This window comes from Monocercomonoides exilis (assembly GCF_001643675.1).
Source record: "Monocercomonoides exilis strain PA203 chromosome Unknown scaffold26-1319188, whole genome shotgun sequence".
Taxonomy (NCBI): Eukaryota; Preaxostyla; order Oxymonadida; family Polymastigidae; genus Monocercomonoides; species Monocercomonoides exilis.
In genome coordinates, this window is record NW_027150571.1 from 1,271,931 (window position 1) to 1,285,504 (window position 13,574).

Genomic DNA, 13,574 nt, shown 5'->3' on the forward strand with positions numbered 1-13,574 from the left:
AGAAAAGGAGAGAGCGAAGAATGAGAAGAAGGGGATTGAGAAGAGACTGGTTTCGCTGACACAAATGATCGGGATAGAGCGGATTGTCCCACTACGTGATGTGAGCGAGAAGATGGTGATGAAGGAAGGGAAGGCGATTCTGTCTGCAGATTGTCCTTGTGGGGAATATGAGCTATTTGAGTGGGCGACGGGGCTGCGGACGTCTATTTCGCTGAATGAGTCATGAAAGATGGTTGAAAACAACGAGAAAGATGGAATGAAGGGTGAAAACATTATCGAAAAATCGAAAGAAGAAATCAATTGCGGTGTGAGACAGGACAATACATCGCTTCTAAATGGTATGCGGAAGACTTGGTGACGAGGAGGTGATGCTGCAGTTGTGATTGTGGGAGTTAGGCAGATGAGAGAAGGAGCGGAAGCAAGAAAAGTGGAGGTGACTTTGAGCAACTGCACAGTGATTACGCGTGTGCATGTGTTTGGGAGTGTGCTTGCGCAGGTGTTTGATGCAGAGATGCAGCTGACGGGGTTGGAGTAAGGAAGTCAGGCAGAGGTGGATACATCAAAGGTGGTGGGGTCGTTCTTCACGTCGGACAAGAGGCTGGGCACAGAGCAAGAATACATCCAGCGAAGATAGACGTCAGCAGTGCGACTGGGGAACACGCTGGATGCGCCTTCTGTGCTGATGCACAGGGTTGTGACGCAGGAGACTTAGAGGAAGGAGGCAAGTGCATTTGCAGGGGATCTGATCTGCGGAGGAGCAGCAAGCGGAGAGATGATGATAGACATGTTGGCGAGGAAGAAGAAGAAGATGATGATGAACGTTGTGATAGGAGAGGGAATGGGAGCAGCGCAGAACTGGAGGAGAAGTGTTTCAGACTGGAAGAACATCAACTTTTTGGAGGTTACAAGTGCAGTTGTGCTGAACGAAGCACCATAGGAAGGAAAGAGGAGGCGTGCGGTTATCCCGAAGGAAGTGATTGCAGGGAAAGGGCAGAGCACTGTTTCAGTGGTGGCGACAGATGATGAGCATGTGGTGGAGAAGGTGGTGGGTGTGGATCTGAGTCCGTTACGTGGGAGATCGAAAACGGAGGGAAGAGAAGGAGAAGAAGAAGGATGATTGAGGGAAATGCAGCTGATGAATGTGTTTGACCCGAAGAAGAATGTTTTACAGAAGATGCACTCGGAGCTGATTCTGAAAGAAAGTGTTGAAAAGAAGATATTGTGAAGCAATTGATGAAAACGAAGAGGAAGAGAAAAAGGAAGAAGAAAAGGAGAAAGAAGAGAAGGAGAAGAATTGCTGGAGAGGAGTTTGAGGAGGTGTGTGGCGTCTGTGGAGAAAGTGAATGAGAAGCTGAAATCGCAAGAAAGAGTCAAGAAATTAGAGAAGAAACTGTTTGAGACAGCTAATCAATTGAGATTAGTTGTTGGTGGTTTCATTGATGCAGAAGAAGAAGAAGAAAGAGGAAGAAAGAGCAGTGTGAAAGGAGCATCGGGACGAGCATTCAACAAAGGAGGGGATTTGGGGAAGATGGAAATGCAGGTGAGGACGATGGAAGGGAAGATAATTCGAGTTTGTGTGACGAAGAAGACTACTGTGGAGGAGCTGAAGGAACTTGTGCGGAAGAAAGAAGGGATTCCGCTTGACATGCAGAAGATTGTCTTCAACGATGTGCAGCTGAGTGACATGCGCACGATGAGCGGGTGCTTCATCCGGAACGACGAAGAGCTGAAGCTGATGCCGTGTCTGCTGGGGGGTGCAATGGATGTTCAAGGGCAGATGGTGCAGATGGAGAAAGGATCGAGGCCTGGAGCGAGAATGGCAATGCCGATGGTCGGGATGGCTAGGGCAGGTGCGGAGGCAGGATAAGGGCAGAGGCCGAGAATATCGATGCAATCGAATGCATGGCAGAGGATAAGCAATGCTGGCGTGATGCCTCGTTGGGCAAATTATTTTTGTGGCTCTTTCTTTATGGCTATTCCATCAGATCCTCAGATGGCGATGCCTATGGGAATGCAGATGACAGCAGAGAATGTGCACTATGGCTTCACTTCTGCTTTAAGTGGCTCTTGCGACTTTTCTGCAGATGGTGGTGCTTGTGCTGAGGAAGAAGAAGAGATCGCTCCAGTTGCGAAGTTCCAGCAGGTGGTGAACACGAAAGAATACCGAGAGAACCAATATCATCGTTTGGCGTCATCTCGTTCTGTGCTGATTGAGTGGAACCATTTCTTCCTGGACTATGCGCGACATCTGTTTGGGTGTGTCGGGGAGGAGATGGGCAGGGATGCGCGCGAGTGTGGGAGGGCCGTTCATTTTGTGTCAGCGAATGTGATTGAATACACTGATTCATTTGCGTCAGTGGCGTTTGCAGCCGCGCTGACAGATGTTTGTGTGCATCCTGTTTGTGTGGAAAAGGCGATTGAGATGAGGGGAGGAAGTGCGAGTGCGTCTATTTGGAGCAAGGACACAGCTGTGGTGCTGTTTGTGAAGGAGATGGAGGAATTTGAGGGAGGGAAGGAAGGAACTGAAGAAGGAGAAGGAGAAAAGGAAAGAGAAAGAGAAAGAGAATAAGAGAGACAAGTGAGGAAACAAGGGCTGCAGTTGAATGGCTTGGGGAAACGAGTGGAGATGAAACAGGTGGTTGTGTAGGAGTTTGTGTATAACGTAAGCGAAGAGTGGGAGATGAATGAGGAAGGGAGGAAGGCGAGGAAGTATGCGGAGTGGGAGAAGATGCTAGCGGGGAGGGTGTATGTGTGCGATGTGGTGCTGACGAACACGACGGCAGCGCAGAGGTCGATGGAGGTGCTGATGCAAGTGCCAGGACGGTCAATTGTGCTGCAAAGGGGCAGTGCGACGAGGACACGGAGCGTTGTTCCGGGTGCGTATGGGACGCAGACGGTGTCGTATGTGGTCTATTTCCCGGAGAGTGGGGAGTTTGTGCACTATCCTGCGTTGGTGGCGATGCGGGGGGGGGGGGTATGTGTGCTGCAGCCGAGAGGGAATGCACCGGGTGAGGGCGGAAGCAGAAGGTGTGGCTGGTGATAAAGATAAAGCAAGCTTGTCACAGGAGAAAAGATGTTGCCATATGTGTGGAATACAACATCACCAGCCGAGTGCAAAAAGTTCGAGAAGAAGAAAAAGTCGAGACACTCGATCCGTTCGTTCGAACAGGTTTCAAAGATTGTAGGGCGGCGCTGATGAACGAGTCTAGATGGTTGAATGCAGAAGACGGAGACTCAAGCGGGTTGATGCTCACGCTGGTTGCGCTTAACATTTTTTGATGTTTTCTGGGTCACTTCTTCAAATACACTCCATTCAATAACAACATCTTGTTCAACTTCATTTTTTAACTCTTTTTGAACTCTTTCAAATGCTCAATTCACTTACTCCTTCCGGCTAAATATTCTTCATCGTCAAATTAAAAATGTTAAAAATTGTTATTGACAACATGAAATATTTCCCTCTGAAAATTCACCGATCGTTGTAATAGTTATATGCAGAAGTTATATTTTTTGAGAATATTGCAACAAAAAAACGGATTCAAAAAATCCAAATATAAATTAAACTTTAAAGAAAAAACAAATTACAAATAACCAATTATAAAAATGCTTCTTTTGCTCAAATTTTTGTGAGATGTATTTGCTTATACAAAAAGTTGATATCAATTCTGAGATTTGAAAATTTCTGATTGAATAAAATTTTATATACGTATCTTAATATTTAATTTTCTCGAAAAAGAATCGAAACATCCATTGTAAATTTTGTAAACATCTATTTTCAAGATAGATCAAAAAGAAAAAACTCTAATTCACCAAAAATCAGCAATTGTAATTCTTATGAGATCAAAAAACATAACTTTTTAAATCTGATTGATTGTCGACCAAATGAAGTTTGTAACATGTTTTAAAATATTATCACGATAACATTTGTTTTTCAAGAATAACGGAAACTGAATGAAAAAAAACAATGTCGATGTTTCAAAATTATGATAAAAAGCTACAATTCAAGTTTAAAATAAAGGATTTCGAAGAGTTTCACGAGAGATTTAAGCTTTATTGATTTTTAGATGATTTCCGTTCAAATTCTTATTGAAAAATTTTCGAACCAAAAAAAATCAGACCGAAAATTTTGACAGATAAAGTATGATCCCAAAAAGAATTACCCATATGTATTGGAAAAAGAATGAAAAAGATGAAACAAATGAATGTGTACCGAAAAGAAAAACATTAACAGTGTTGATAGTATTTGATATGGGTGATTGTTTTAAAGTTCGATTTTTCTCTATCATCATTTTCGGTTTGAGAATTCACCAAGAATAGAGATAAAGGAACATTGCGAAGTTGTTACTTTTTTTTAAGATAATTATTTATAAATACATTCTTTTACGTCGTCTTTTAAACAAGTATCATGATTTTAATCTTTTCAAAGAAAAAATCCTCATCAAAGAAAATAAACATTTGAAAAAGCAGCACCCTGAAAAAATATATGGGTGATTCTTTTTGAAAAGTCACAAATGTTTAATTTTCAAATATATCAAAAATTTCATTTATTGTTCAAATTATTGTTTCAGCTCACAAATCTCCTCAAGAATGTTTGAAATAGCATTCTTAAGAAATCGATTCCATTTATGTGGAGTTTGATATTTGTTAACAAAATATTTTGCAAAATATGTAATTTTTGATTTATTTGAAAATTAAACATTTGTGACATTTCAAAAAGAATCACCCATATGATTTTTAAAATAAACGCCCATATTTTTGGGCGATTATTTTTGAAATCACATCTTTATTCGGAGTGTTGATATTTCAAACATTGTTTATCATTGAGTATTGAATTTATATTCATATGCAAATTCATAATATCTGTTTCAAAAACAAATACTTAGCTCAAATAAAGATGCGGACGAACTTATTTAAGCCTTTTCATTTTTCATCGTTAACTTAAAAGCTTTTGCGACAAATTGATTATTCGAAAAATTTCAAAGCAATAATACGAAATCAAAAATAATACCCAATTTATTACCGTATTTTTTTGGACACGCTTGTGTCCATATACTCTCCTGGATTTCACAATCTTCGTTGTAAATGTCAACTTTTCCTGATTCGATTTGGAGAATGCACGCGTTATCATCTCCTTCTTCATCGCAAATATCTCGGGGGTTAAAAGCAACTGTGTATTTGTAATATTGAAATATTTAACAAATGAGGTGATCTACATTTTTTTTTCTCGGCAGTTCAGTTATTAAGAAAAAAAAACATTAATTAATTTATCATCAATTCCATCAAAATGTTATGATCGATAAAAATGAAATTATCAAATTTTATTCACATTGAATCGCATTCCTGTTTCAGTATTTTCGAATTCACAAATTAAAAAAACTTTCAAATGTTGTCAACCATAAGCTCTCAAACACTTACACATACACAACTCATTACTGTTAATTATCGTTCCTTCCAATATAAAAACTTCAAAAAAGAGCATTAGAATCTCCTTTTTTTCTTTTATTAACTCAAATGATATTATATTTAACCATTTCATCATATCATTTCTTTCCGTTGAACCTAAATAAACAAATTTTTGTTACATTCTTCCTACACGCTCCCTAATGTTGTTTATTTTTCCACAATTAATTGCATCATCAATTTCCAAAACAATATCTTCTTTTCCGAGTATTAGTCTCACACTCAAAATGAGAATTCATGATAATGATGTAGAAACAATATGCAAATAAGCTATTGTTTAACGACAAACTACTGTCTGATATGAGCGTTAATCAATTCATATTTTGGGTCAGAAATTAAATATCTGCGACACATTGAAAAATAGTTAACTCACGACAGTCATTGCCCGGAAGTAACATGAGTACCGTAGGTATATACCACATGAAAAATAATCACGATACTACCCATTGTTCATAACAAAAAAAAAAAAAAAAAAAAAAAAAAAAAAAAAAAAATAAATAAATAAATAAATAAATAAATAAATAAAATTATAAAATCCATTTGTATAATATAAAATGGATTTCAAAAACAAATCAGTTTTTCTTTGCATTTCGAGTTTTAAAATCGAAATATTAATTTTTTTGTTGGATTGATAAAAAATTTTTCTATACACATCACTTCACCTAAAAAATGTTCACATCCAAAGGCATGTGCTGCAGATGTTAATCAGAAATAATAAAGAATAAGAAAAATAATGTTGTTTTTCAGATGATAAATATTTTGAAATATCCTTCAAATATTTAATGAATTTACTGCAAGCCGAACACCTCCTTTATTTTTTGTTTCGTTGACTAGGGTGAATTTCAAATTTTTTCTTAATGATGTTCATTTTTTCGTATAATAAAATAAGATGATATTGATCAATCTCTCCACACTTTCTTTCAAATCTTGAACGGGCTTATTACAATAAACAAAATCTGATGTCTTATTCGGAACAAAAGACATGACTTATCAAAAAAAAAAAAAAAAAAAAAAAAAAAAAAAAAAAAAAAAAAAAAAAAAAAAAATAGTTGAATGATTTGAATAATCAAAACTTATATAAACTTATTTTTTTTTTTGTAAATGAAAAAATCTAAAAAACTGTATCTTTGATCTTTTCGCATAAAAATTTCAACAACTTTAGATTTTCTGATGCTGATTTGAACAAAGAATATCTTTCAGCCATATTTATTGTTGTTTTAATCATAAATATTTCAATATTATTTTTAAAAGTAAAGAGTGAATTTGCGAAAACTTTTCTTGAAGAAAGAAAAAAGAATTGAATAAAATACTAGGACGAACATTTCATTATAAAAATAATGTTACGTTGTTTGTTCTTCATATATAATTTGTTTCACCAGCATTATTTCAAAATGAGAATTTTTGCAAACGAATTATTAATTAAACAAACGAAATTACGAAATTTGTTCAAATAAACAAAAATAAAGACAAAATTAGAATTTTTGCAATAGATATGAAAATCTCTCATATATTTATTAGAATAAAAAATTTTTGAAAAAATAATTCTTTAGCGAAAAATTGAAAGTTTTCAAAAATATTATTCACACACACAAGAAGATTATTCCAATACACAATTTGTGCAAATACATGAGTCAATATGGTTTTAAAACATTTTCGTAATTGTGAACAAAATTTTATTTTTTAAGAATTGATGATTAATTTGCATTCAAAAATTATTTATTTTACAACTCAAAAATTCTCGTTTTATTTGCAAAATTATTATTTTGAATGCAAAGTTTATTATTATAGATAATAACTGTTGTTATTAATATTGTGAAAAAAAAAGGTAAAAAAAATCAAAACTTCATTTAATGGTTGTGCTTAACAAACACTAATGAAAATCAAAAACAAATAAATTAAATAACAGATAGAAAAGTCATGCCGCATTAACATCAATTATTAATCGATGAAATTGAAGCAGTGCTCCTAATAATGACTATTTTTGCTCAAAAAAAAACTAAAAGATTCGCCCGCTGAGGGGGTCGAACCCTCGACCGTTAGATTAAGAGTCTAACGCTCTACCGTACTGAGCTAAGCGGGCTCAACGGCTAGCGTGTCAAATACCCGGGAATAATTCCCTTTCTAATTATTAAAAAAAAATCAAACAAAAATAAATCCCATTTTGAGTTCGAAGCAAAATGTTCTTAGTGATTTTTCTTTCTAATATGAACAAGTTGACTTGAAACAACTTATGATTCAACTGTTCATTTGAATGTTTGTAACATTTTTTCTTTGTTTTATTCACTAACTTCTAATTCTTTGATAATTGCTTTTTCATATTTTTCATTCGATTATTCGATGAATCCAAACTAACGCAAAAACAACAGATGTAATTATTCACCACAATTCATGTGGAAGAATGTACAAATGAGTTTTTATAAAATTCAACAAGTTTGTTATGTTTATTTTGTTTTGACATAAAAATTGAGTTTGTATTTTGTTTTTCTTATTGAATAAAAATATTCGCTTATATGAATGTTTTCGTTGATTTTCTATTACGAATTCTTTCAAGTTATAAGCAATATAAAGTCTGTACTGAAATGTGCTAACGGGGAAGTTGAAAATCCAATATTCAATTATTTCGCCTATGTGATAACAAGTATCTTAATCAATTAACATGTAATTTAACATGACACATCTCAACATCATCCCTCTCAGTAACTGTCCACTCCTCACTGCCCAACACCACTCCGCTGCCTCCATCTGCTCCTCCACTTGCCAAGTCCAACCAGCAACAAAATCTCCACTTTTCCTCTCTGCCCATGCCTCCCTCGCACTCACAAACTTCTCCCTCGCCACCCCTCAACCAGCCATCTTCTCCTTCCTCCTCTTCTCCACACCAAACAGTCTCCTCTCAGATCCCCACTCTCCGATCCCTGCCTCCTTCTCCATCTCCCACTCCTCTTTCTCCTCATTCATCTCCCTCATCCAGCCTTTCCTTTTTTCTCCTTCTTCCCTATCTTCCCCTTCCCCTTCCCCTTCTCCATCCCTTTCCTTTTCTGCTTCATCTTTCTCATCCTCATCCTCATCATCTTCTTTTTCTTCTCCTTCTCCTTCACCTTCTCCTTCTATTTCCTCTTCCTCTTCCCCTTCCCCTCTCCATATCCATCATCAATCCCATCCCCACCTCCAAATCCACCTCAACCTCCATTTCTCAAACACCCTTTTCTCAAACATCTCATCTCCTCAATCCCATCCATCTCTTCCATCCCTTCCTTCACACTCACTCAACCCATTCACCTCAACCACCTCTTCCTCTTCTCTCTCTTCCACCAACACCTTCATCAATATAATCCCCTCCTTCTCTCTTCACTCTTCTTTCCACTTCCTCTCATCCACATACACTGTCTGGCACAGCTGGCTCATCCTCTCCCCTTTCTCATCTCTCCTTCGCTCCTCGTTCTCCTCTCCTCTTCACTCTGCAGGAGTCGCTGTAACTGACTTCTTTGCTCATGCACTCATCCATCAGCCTCTTACTCACGCTGAATCTTTTGCTCTTTCCTTGTCATTCGTCCATCCGCCTTTATCTGCCTTACAAACACTCCAAAGAACACAGTCTCCTTCTCATCCATATTCATGTTCATATTCTACCTCTTCTTCTTCTTCCATCTGTTCCTCTTCTTCACTCACCCCACCTACCGGCTATGATGAAAGCCCCTCTTCCTTCGCACCTTCTGAACAATCAAACTCACCCGACTCTCCCTCTGCCTTCCTCAGCCCCCTCTCTGCACATAAGTCTCTTTCTGTACGTGCTGCTGCCTCTCCTCTCAGAAGATCCACCGATTCTAATTCGGAAAGTTGGCTGCAGCCAATCCCGCCAACACCTTCAGACAGAATTGAAGGCATTGACGGCACAGTGGCTGTTCTCGAGACACTAAGCGAGATCGACGAAGCACGAAGTCCTGGGTTCAAGGCACGCACAAAACAGTTCGATTATCAATATGAAAAGATCACAACACTCTCTGCGCTTTTAGCAGATAATGGACATTGCAGTGCAGATTAGAACAAGCTATTCTTCTTCATCATCATTCAAGGCATCATTGTCACATGCTTATATACCAATTTGTGCTCTAACCTTTTCTTCACATCAGATTCAAAACTTGTGTGGTATATCCAACAGCTCTCAAAACACAGGTGCATATGCAGCTGCCTCAGCCACAACTGCCCTGCCTCAGTCTGTCCTCCTCTTCTCCCCCATTATCTGCCAGTCTGCCCTCTTCCCTCTCCTCTCTCCACTCACCAAGGACATCGAGCTGCTGATCACTCCAATTCTTTCCTTTGCATCGCAGCAGAAGGAGAGCAGAGCAGACAAAACAGCCAAGCAGCACTGCATGAACACCACAAACAGCAGCCAGCTGCCCTCTCAGCTGCTCAGCAGTACTGGCTAGATGCTCAGTGGTCACCGCATCCGGAAGATCAGCGAGGCAGACAGCGCAGCCCCATTGTCTCTGACGTCGACGACGATGAACGAAGGTTTCATCACCAGCTGCGCCAGAACGTGTTCAGTCTGCTTGTCAATGCAGTCAATCCAATCATGTCTCCACTCGCATTCCACAAGGAAATGACTTCTTTGGCACAGAAAGGCTGGAAGAGAAAAGCAGTGCTTTGGGTTATCCACAGTCGGCTTCATCGTCTTCTGTATTGCTGGCTCCTGTTATGCCAACTTCTCCTTCATCTTCTTCCTCTTCTTCCACATCTTTTGCATCATCCTCGTCATCTCTTCCTCAAACAACGATGTATCTTCCCCCTTCTTTTCCCTATGCTCTTCTCCCCTCTTTCTATTCCACCTTCATTTCCCGGCACCGCTCTATTTCTTCTGTCCGTGATGCCCTCTTCCTCCTCTCCTACACTATAAAACAAGCCTCCTTCGAGCACCGCATCATCAGCGCTGCGCAAAAGCGGAACTTTCCTGATTCCATTCTTCCACCTGATATGCTCTCTCTTCTCAACACAGAAGGTGACTTTGCAGAGAGTAAGGACTTCTTCTCGACAGTGGATGAAGGAGAGCTGAAAAGAGCAATTGGAAATGAAAATTCACTATTATTAGCTTTACTGTTTATTTACTCAGAAATGATGGTGTACGATTCAGATGCAAATGGTTGAGACTTTGTGTGCTCACACAATGTCTGTGGAGGAAGAAATTTCCATACAAATACCACCTTTTTCAGTCAAAGCTGCAATTCACAGCAAACAAATAAGAATCAAACAGGAAGAAACAATTCTTTATGTGAGATAAGCATCAATCCATTTGCTGATCCATCCAACGAGATAATCGTGTCTTCTGAGCAGCAGAGGCCGCTTCAAGGAACAATCGGCGGCTTTCTGTTTGTGGCAGACAAGAATGGGATTAACGGATTCCGCAAAGCAGCTGTTGTGTCTACTCAACAGGCGAATGATCAGAAAGGGATGGGGATGATGGGGGTAGTATCAGCAGCAGCAATGGGGCTATCAACAATGGGCATTGGGATGTCCTCCTTCTCTGTGATGGCAACACAGTCACAGGCAGCATTCGCATCCATACGCGACACACAGCAGTCTGCGTGTATTCTCCCACAAACAGGCAGACACTCCTCATGTGCTCCTCTTCCTCTCTCCAATGTTCCCACTGCGATGACTGTCTCCTCCTTTCCACGTGGAGTGAGGTGGGACGGAGATGGATGCAGCGGGCAGATCACACTTATCGACAATCTGACGTCACATGATGGCACTCAGAGGAGGGAAGCCAATCAGAGTCAGAATAGCAGCAACAACGGAACAGGGAATGAGAGGCAACACTCTCGTTCGAACTCAACCGAAACTTCATTTTCAATAATGAAGAAGCGAAGTGGGCTGGGCGCAGATGCGATGGAGAGAGACATGTTGTGTGCCAATCTGAGAGCTCTTTTCAGTGCGCCTGTGGTTGATCCATCAGTTTACACTGTTGTGGAAGAGCTTCCTCCATTCGAGCTGAACCAGCTGCTTCTGCACCTGTGCCTGTTCGACCCGCCCATTATCACGCGCGCTTTTCTGCCAGAAGACTCGCTTCTTGTGGTGATCGAGTGTGTGGGATTAGACGAAAACTGCCTTTCCAGTGTTGGCAATGTGCCCAGCAGTGACTGCTTCCACTGGCTGCATCGCTTTGGTACTGTTCCTTCCTTTGGCAAGTGGGATGAGCAGTACACAGACAACATAAGCAAAATATACATCCTTCAGACGGCTGTGTCTGCTGCTCCGCCTGCACAGTTCTTTGTGAATGATACTTCCACTTTCTCATCATCTTCCTCCACCACCTCATCCTCCTCCTCTTCTTCGACAGGCGCGGCTCCTTCTCGTTCAAGTTCCACATCAAAATTAACCAACGCTCCATCTGACAATACACCACCTCTTCAAAACTCTTCCTCCACGTTGTATGTGCCCTCAGTGAGAGAAGCCATTTTTGTGATGCATCCGAGCACATCCACAATGACTCCATCTTCTTCGAGTAAAGAAAACTACACTTCTGGTATCTCCCTCCTCCTTCTCCCAACAACCGCACAGCTTTCACCTTATTCCTCTTCCTCATTTGCTAAGCATTCTGCATTCAACTCATCTCATCTCACTTATCTCCTCACTCTTCATCCTCCTCTTGTCGACTTTGGGCGCCCGTTTGTAATTGAGCAGCTCACCTCGTACGCCACGCCCAGGCAGCAAGTGACTGTAAAGGCGTCTTTTGAGCGATGTGGGCAGTCGATGGAAACGCGCATCACAGCCGTGCACAGACGGGGCCACGTGTTCAGCATGGCAAGGAGATGTGTGCTCAGAATGGCAAGTGCTGCTTCATCAGACGGAAAAGTCGCATCGGTGGGGATGTCAGCAGCAGCTGTGGTGAGCTTCGTGCAGGCGCTGAGTGAGATTTTGGAAGGTGTAGCTGTTGGTGGGATGAATGTGGCACATGGATCAGAACCGAAGGCGTGCTCTTCTGCTTCTCAACTAATCTCAAAGGCAGCTTTCAACAGAGATGAAAATGAGGATGGAGATACATTGTTGGGAGACAAAGTGCCTTCAGATGATGGGAGATTGTCTGTTCCTGCAAGAGCGCGCTCATCTTTATCTCCTCCTCCACCTCCTCAGCTTCCTTCCCTCAGCTCTTCCGTCAACCAGCTGGCTTAGCAGCATCTTAACCCCTCAAATCTTTCAGTCACAAACCCAGTTTCATGCTCCAACGAAAAGTTGTTTTAATGAAATGTATTTATCATATTTATCTGTGAAAGTTTTTTATAGAAAAATGCAGAAAACCTGAACACTTCTTCAAGTTGAAATATCGAAATAATCGATTGAAATTTTCTTTCAAAAAAAGTTATGATATTTCTATTATGGAAACGAATAAAAGAGCCTTAATCAAGTTATTGTTAATATTCCCCCTTTGCTTTATTTTTGCGATGAGGAAAAAATAGATGAATATTTAGAAAATGAAAATCATCAAGAAGATGCAAGATAGAAGGCTGCCGAAGTAGAGAATGATTCAATGACGCTTGATAACAATGCTGTTGGAATCAATGAAGTCAACAGGGAAGAGATGTTGCTTGAATTGTTGGATGCAATGGAATCGAAGAAGCCAAGGCATGCAGATTTATTTAAGAACGGATTTGTTACGAAAAGCAGTATCTATCGTGCTGCAAAGGCAAGGAAGGAAGGGACATCTGCAGAATAAAACGACGCCCAATTCTGAACAGGCGAAACAAATCTTCATTCTTCTCAAACATTAAAGATTAAATACAACCTGGTGACTTTCCGTGCGCATAACATGTGAGACATAGTTGGATTTTTCTTTCTTTTTTTTAAAAGTTTTGGATTTGTATCTTTTTGTTTGTATTTAAAAAGCAATAGACGTAGAAGCTGAATTTCAACACAAGTCAACTCCAAATTTTTAAGTGTACTGCACTTGGCAATATTCTTTTATCAATTCGAATGAGTACCTTCACTTGGTCCATCTTATCCATTTGTCAGTTGAGAGAGCTACTCATTCAACAAGTAATGCCTTTTTCTTGGTTTGAAAAAAAGACAGACATTTATTTGATGAGCATCAGAACAAATCGGAATTAATTTATAATTTGGAT

At 39.7% G+C, this 13,574-nt stretch overlaps 6 protein-coding genes across 6 annotated transcripts; 5 read left to right on the forward strand and 1 right to left on the reverse strand.

The window, feature by feature from the left end:
- Window positions 1–64: 64 nt before the first annotated feature.
- Window positions 65–1,867, forward strand: MONOS_7856 (putative Ubiquitin family; the record flags this gene model as incomplete). The annotated part of the gene is made up of 3 exons (XM_067878214.1): window positions 65–201; window positions 510–866; window positions 1,246–1,867. 3 exons carry the CDS (start codon window positions 65–67, stop codon window positions 1,865–1,867), a joined length of 1,116 nt encoding a protein of 371 aa, XP_067726434.1.
- A 102-nt stretch (window positions 1,868–1,969) lies between these two features.
- MONOS_7857 (uncharacterized protein) lies at window positions 1,970–2,569 on the forward strand (the record flags this gene model as incomplete). The annotated part of the gene is made up of 1 exon (XM_067878215.1): window positions 1,970–2,569. The coding sequence occupies one exon, from the start codon at window positions 1,970–1,972 to the stop codon at window positions 2,567–2,569; it is 600 nt and encodes a 199-aa protein (XP_067726435.1).
- Window positions 2,570–2,680: 111 nt separating this feature from the next.
- MONOS_7858 (uncharacterized protein) lies at window positions 2,681–3,279 on the forward strand (the record flags this gene model as incomplete). Its single annotated transcript, XM_067878216.1, has 2 exons — window positions 2,681–3,027; window positions 3,108–3,279. 2 exons carry the CDS (start codon window positions 2,681–2,683, stop codon window positions 3,277–3,279), a joined length of 519 nt encoding a protein of 172 aa, XP_067726436.1.
- A 5,022-nt stretch (window positions 3,280–8,301) lies between these two features.
- Window positions 8,302–8,708, reverse strand: MONOS_17682 (uncharacterized protein; the record flags this gene model as incomplete). Its single annotated transcript, XM_067870625.1, has 2 exons — window positions 8,302–8,588; window positions 8,660–8,708. 2 exons carry the CDS (start codon window positions 8,706–8,708, stop codon window positions 8,302–8,304), a joined length of 336 nt encoding a protein of 111 aa, XP_067726437.1.
- A 771-nt stretch (window positions 8,709–9,479) lies between these two features.
- MONOS_7862 (uncharacterized protein) lies at window positions 9,480–9,887 on the forward strand (the record flags this gene model as incomplete). The annotated part of the gene is made up of 1 exon (XM_067878221.1): window positions 9,480–9,887. One exon carries the CDS (start codon window positions 9,480–9,482, stop codon window positions 9,885–9,887), a length of 408 nt encoding a protein of 135 aa, XP_067726438.1.
- Window positions 9,888–10,594: 707 nt separating this feature from the next.
- MONOS_7863 (uncharacterized protein) lies at window positions 10,595–12,627 on the forward strand (the record flags this gene model as incomplete). The annotated part of the gene is made up of 3 exons (XM_067878222.1): window positions 10,595–10,608; window positions 10,668–11,537; window positions 12,255–12,627. 3 exons carry the CDS (start codon window positions 10,595–10,597, stop codon window positions 12,625–12,627), a joined length of 1,257 nt encoding a protein of 418 aa, XP_067726439.1.
- Between the last annotated feature and the right edge of the window lie 947 nt (window positions 12,628–13,574).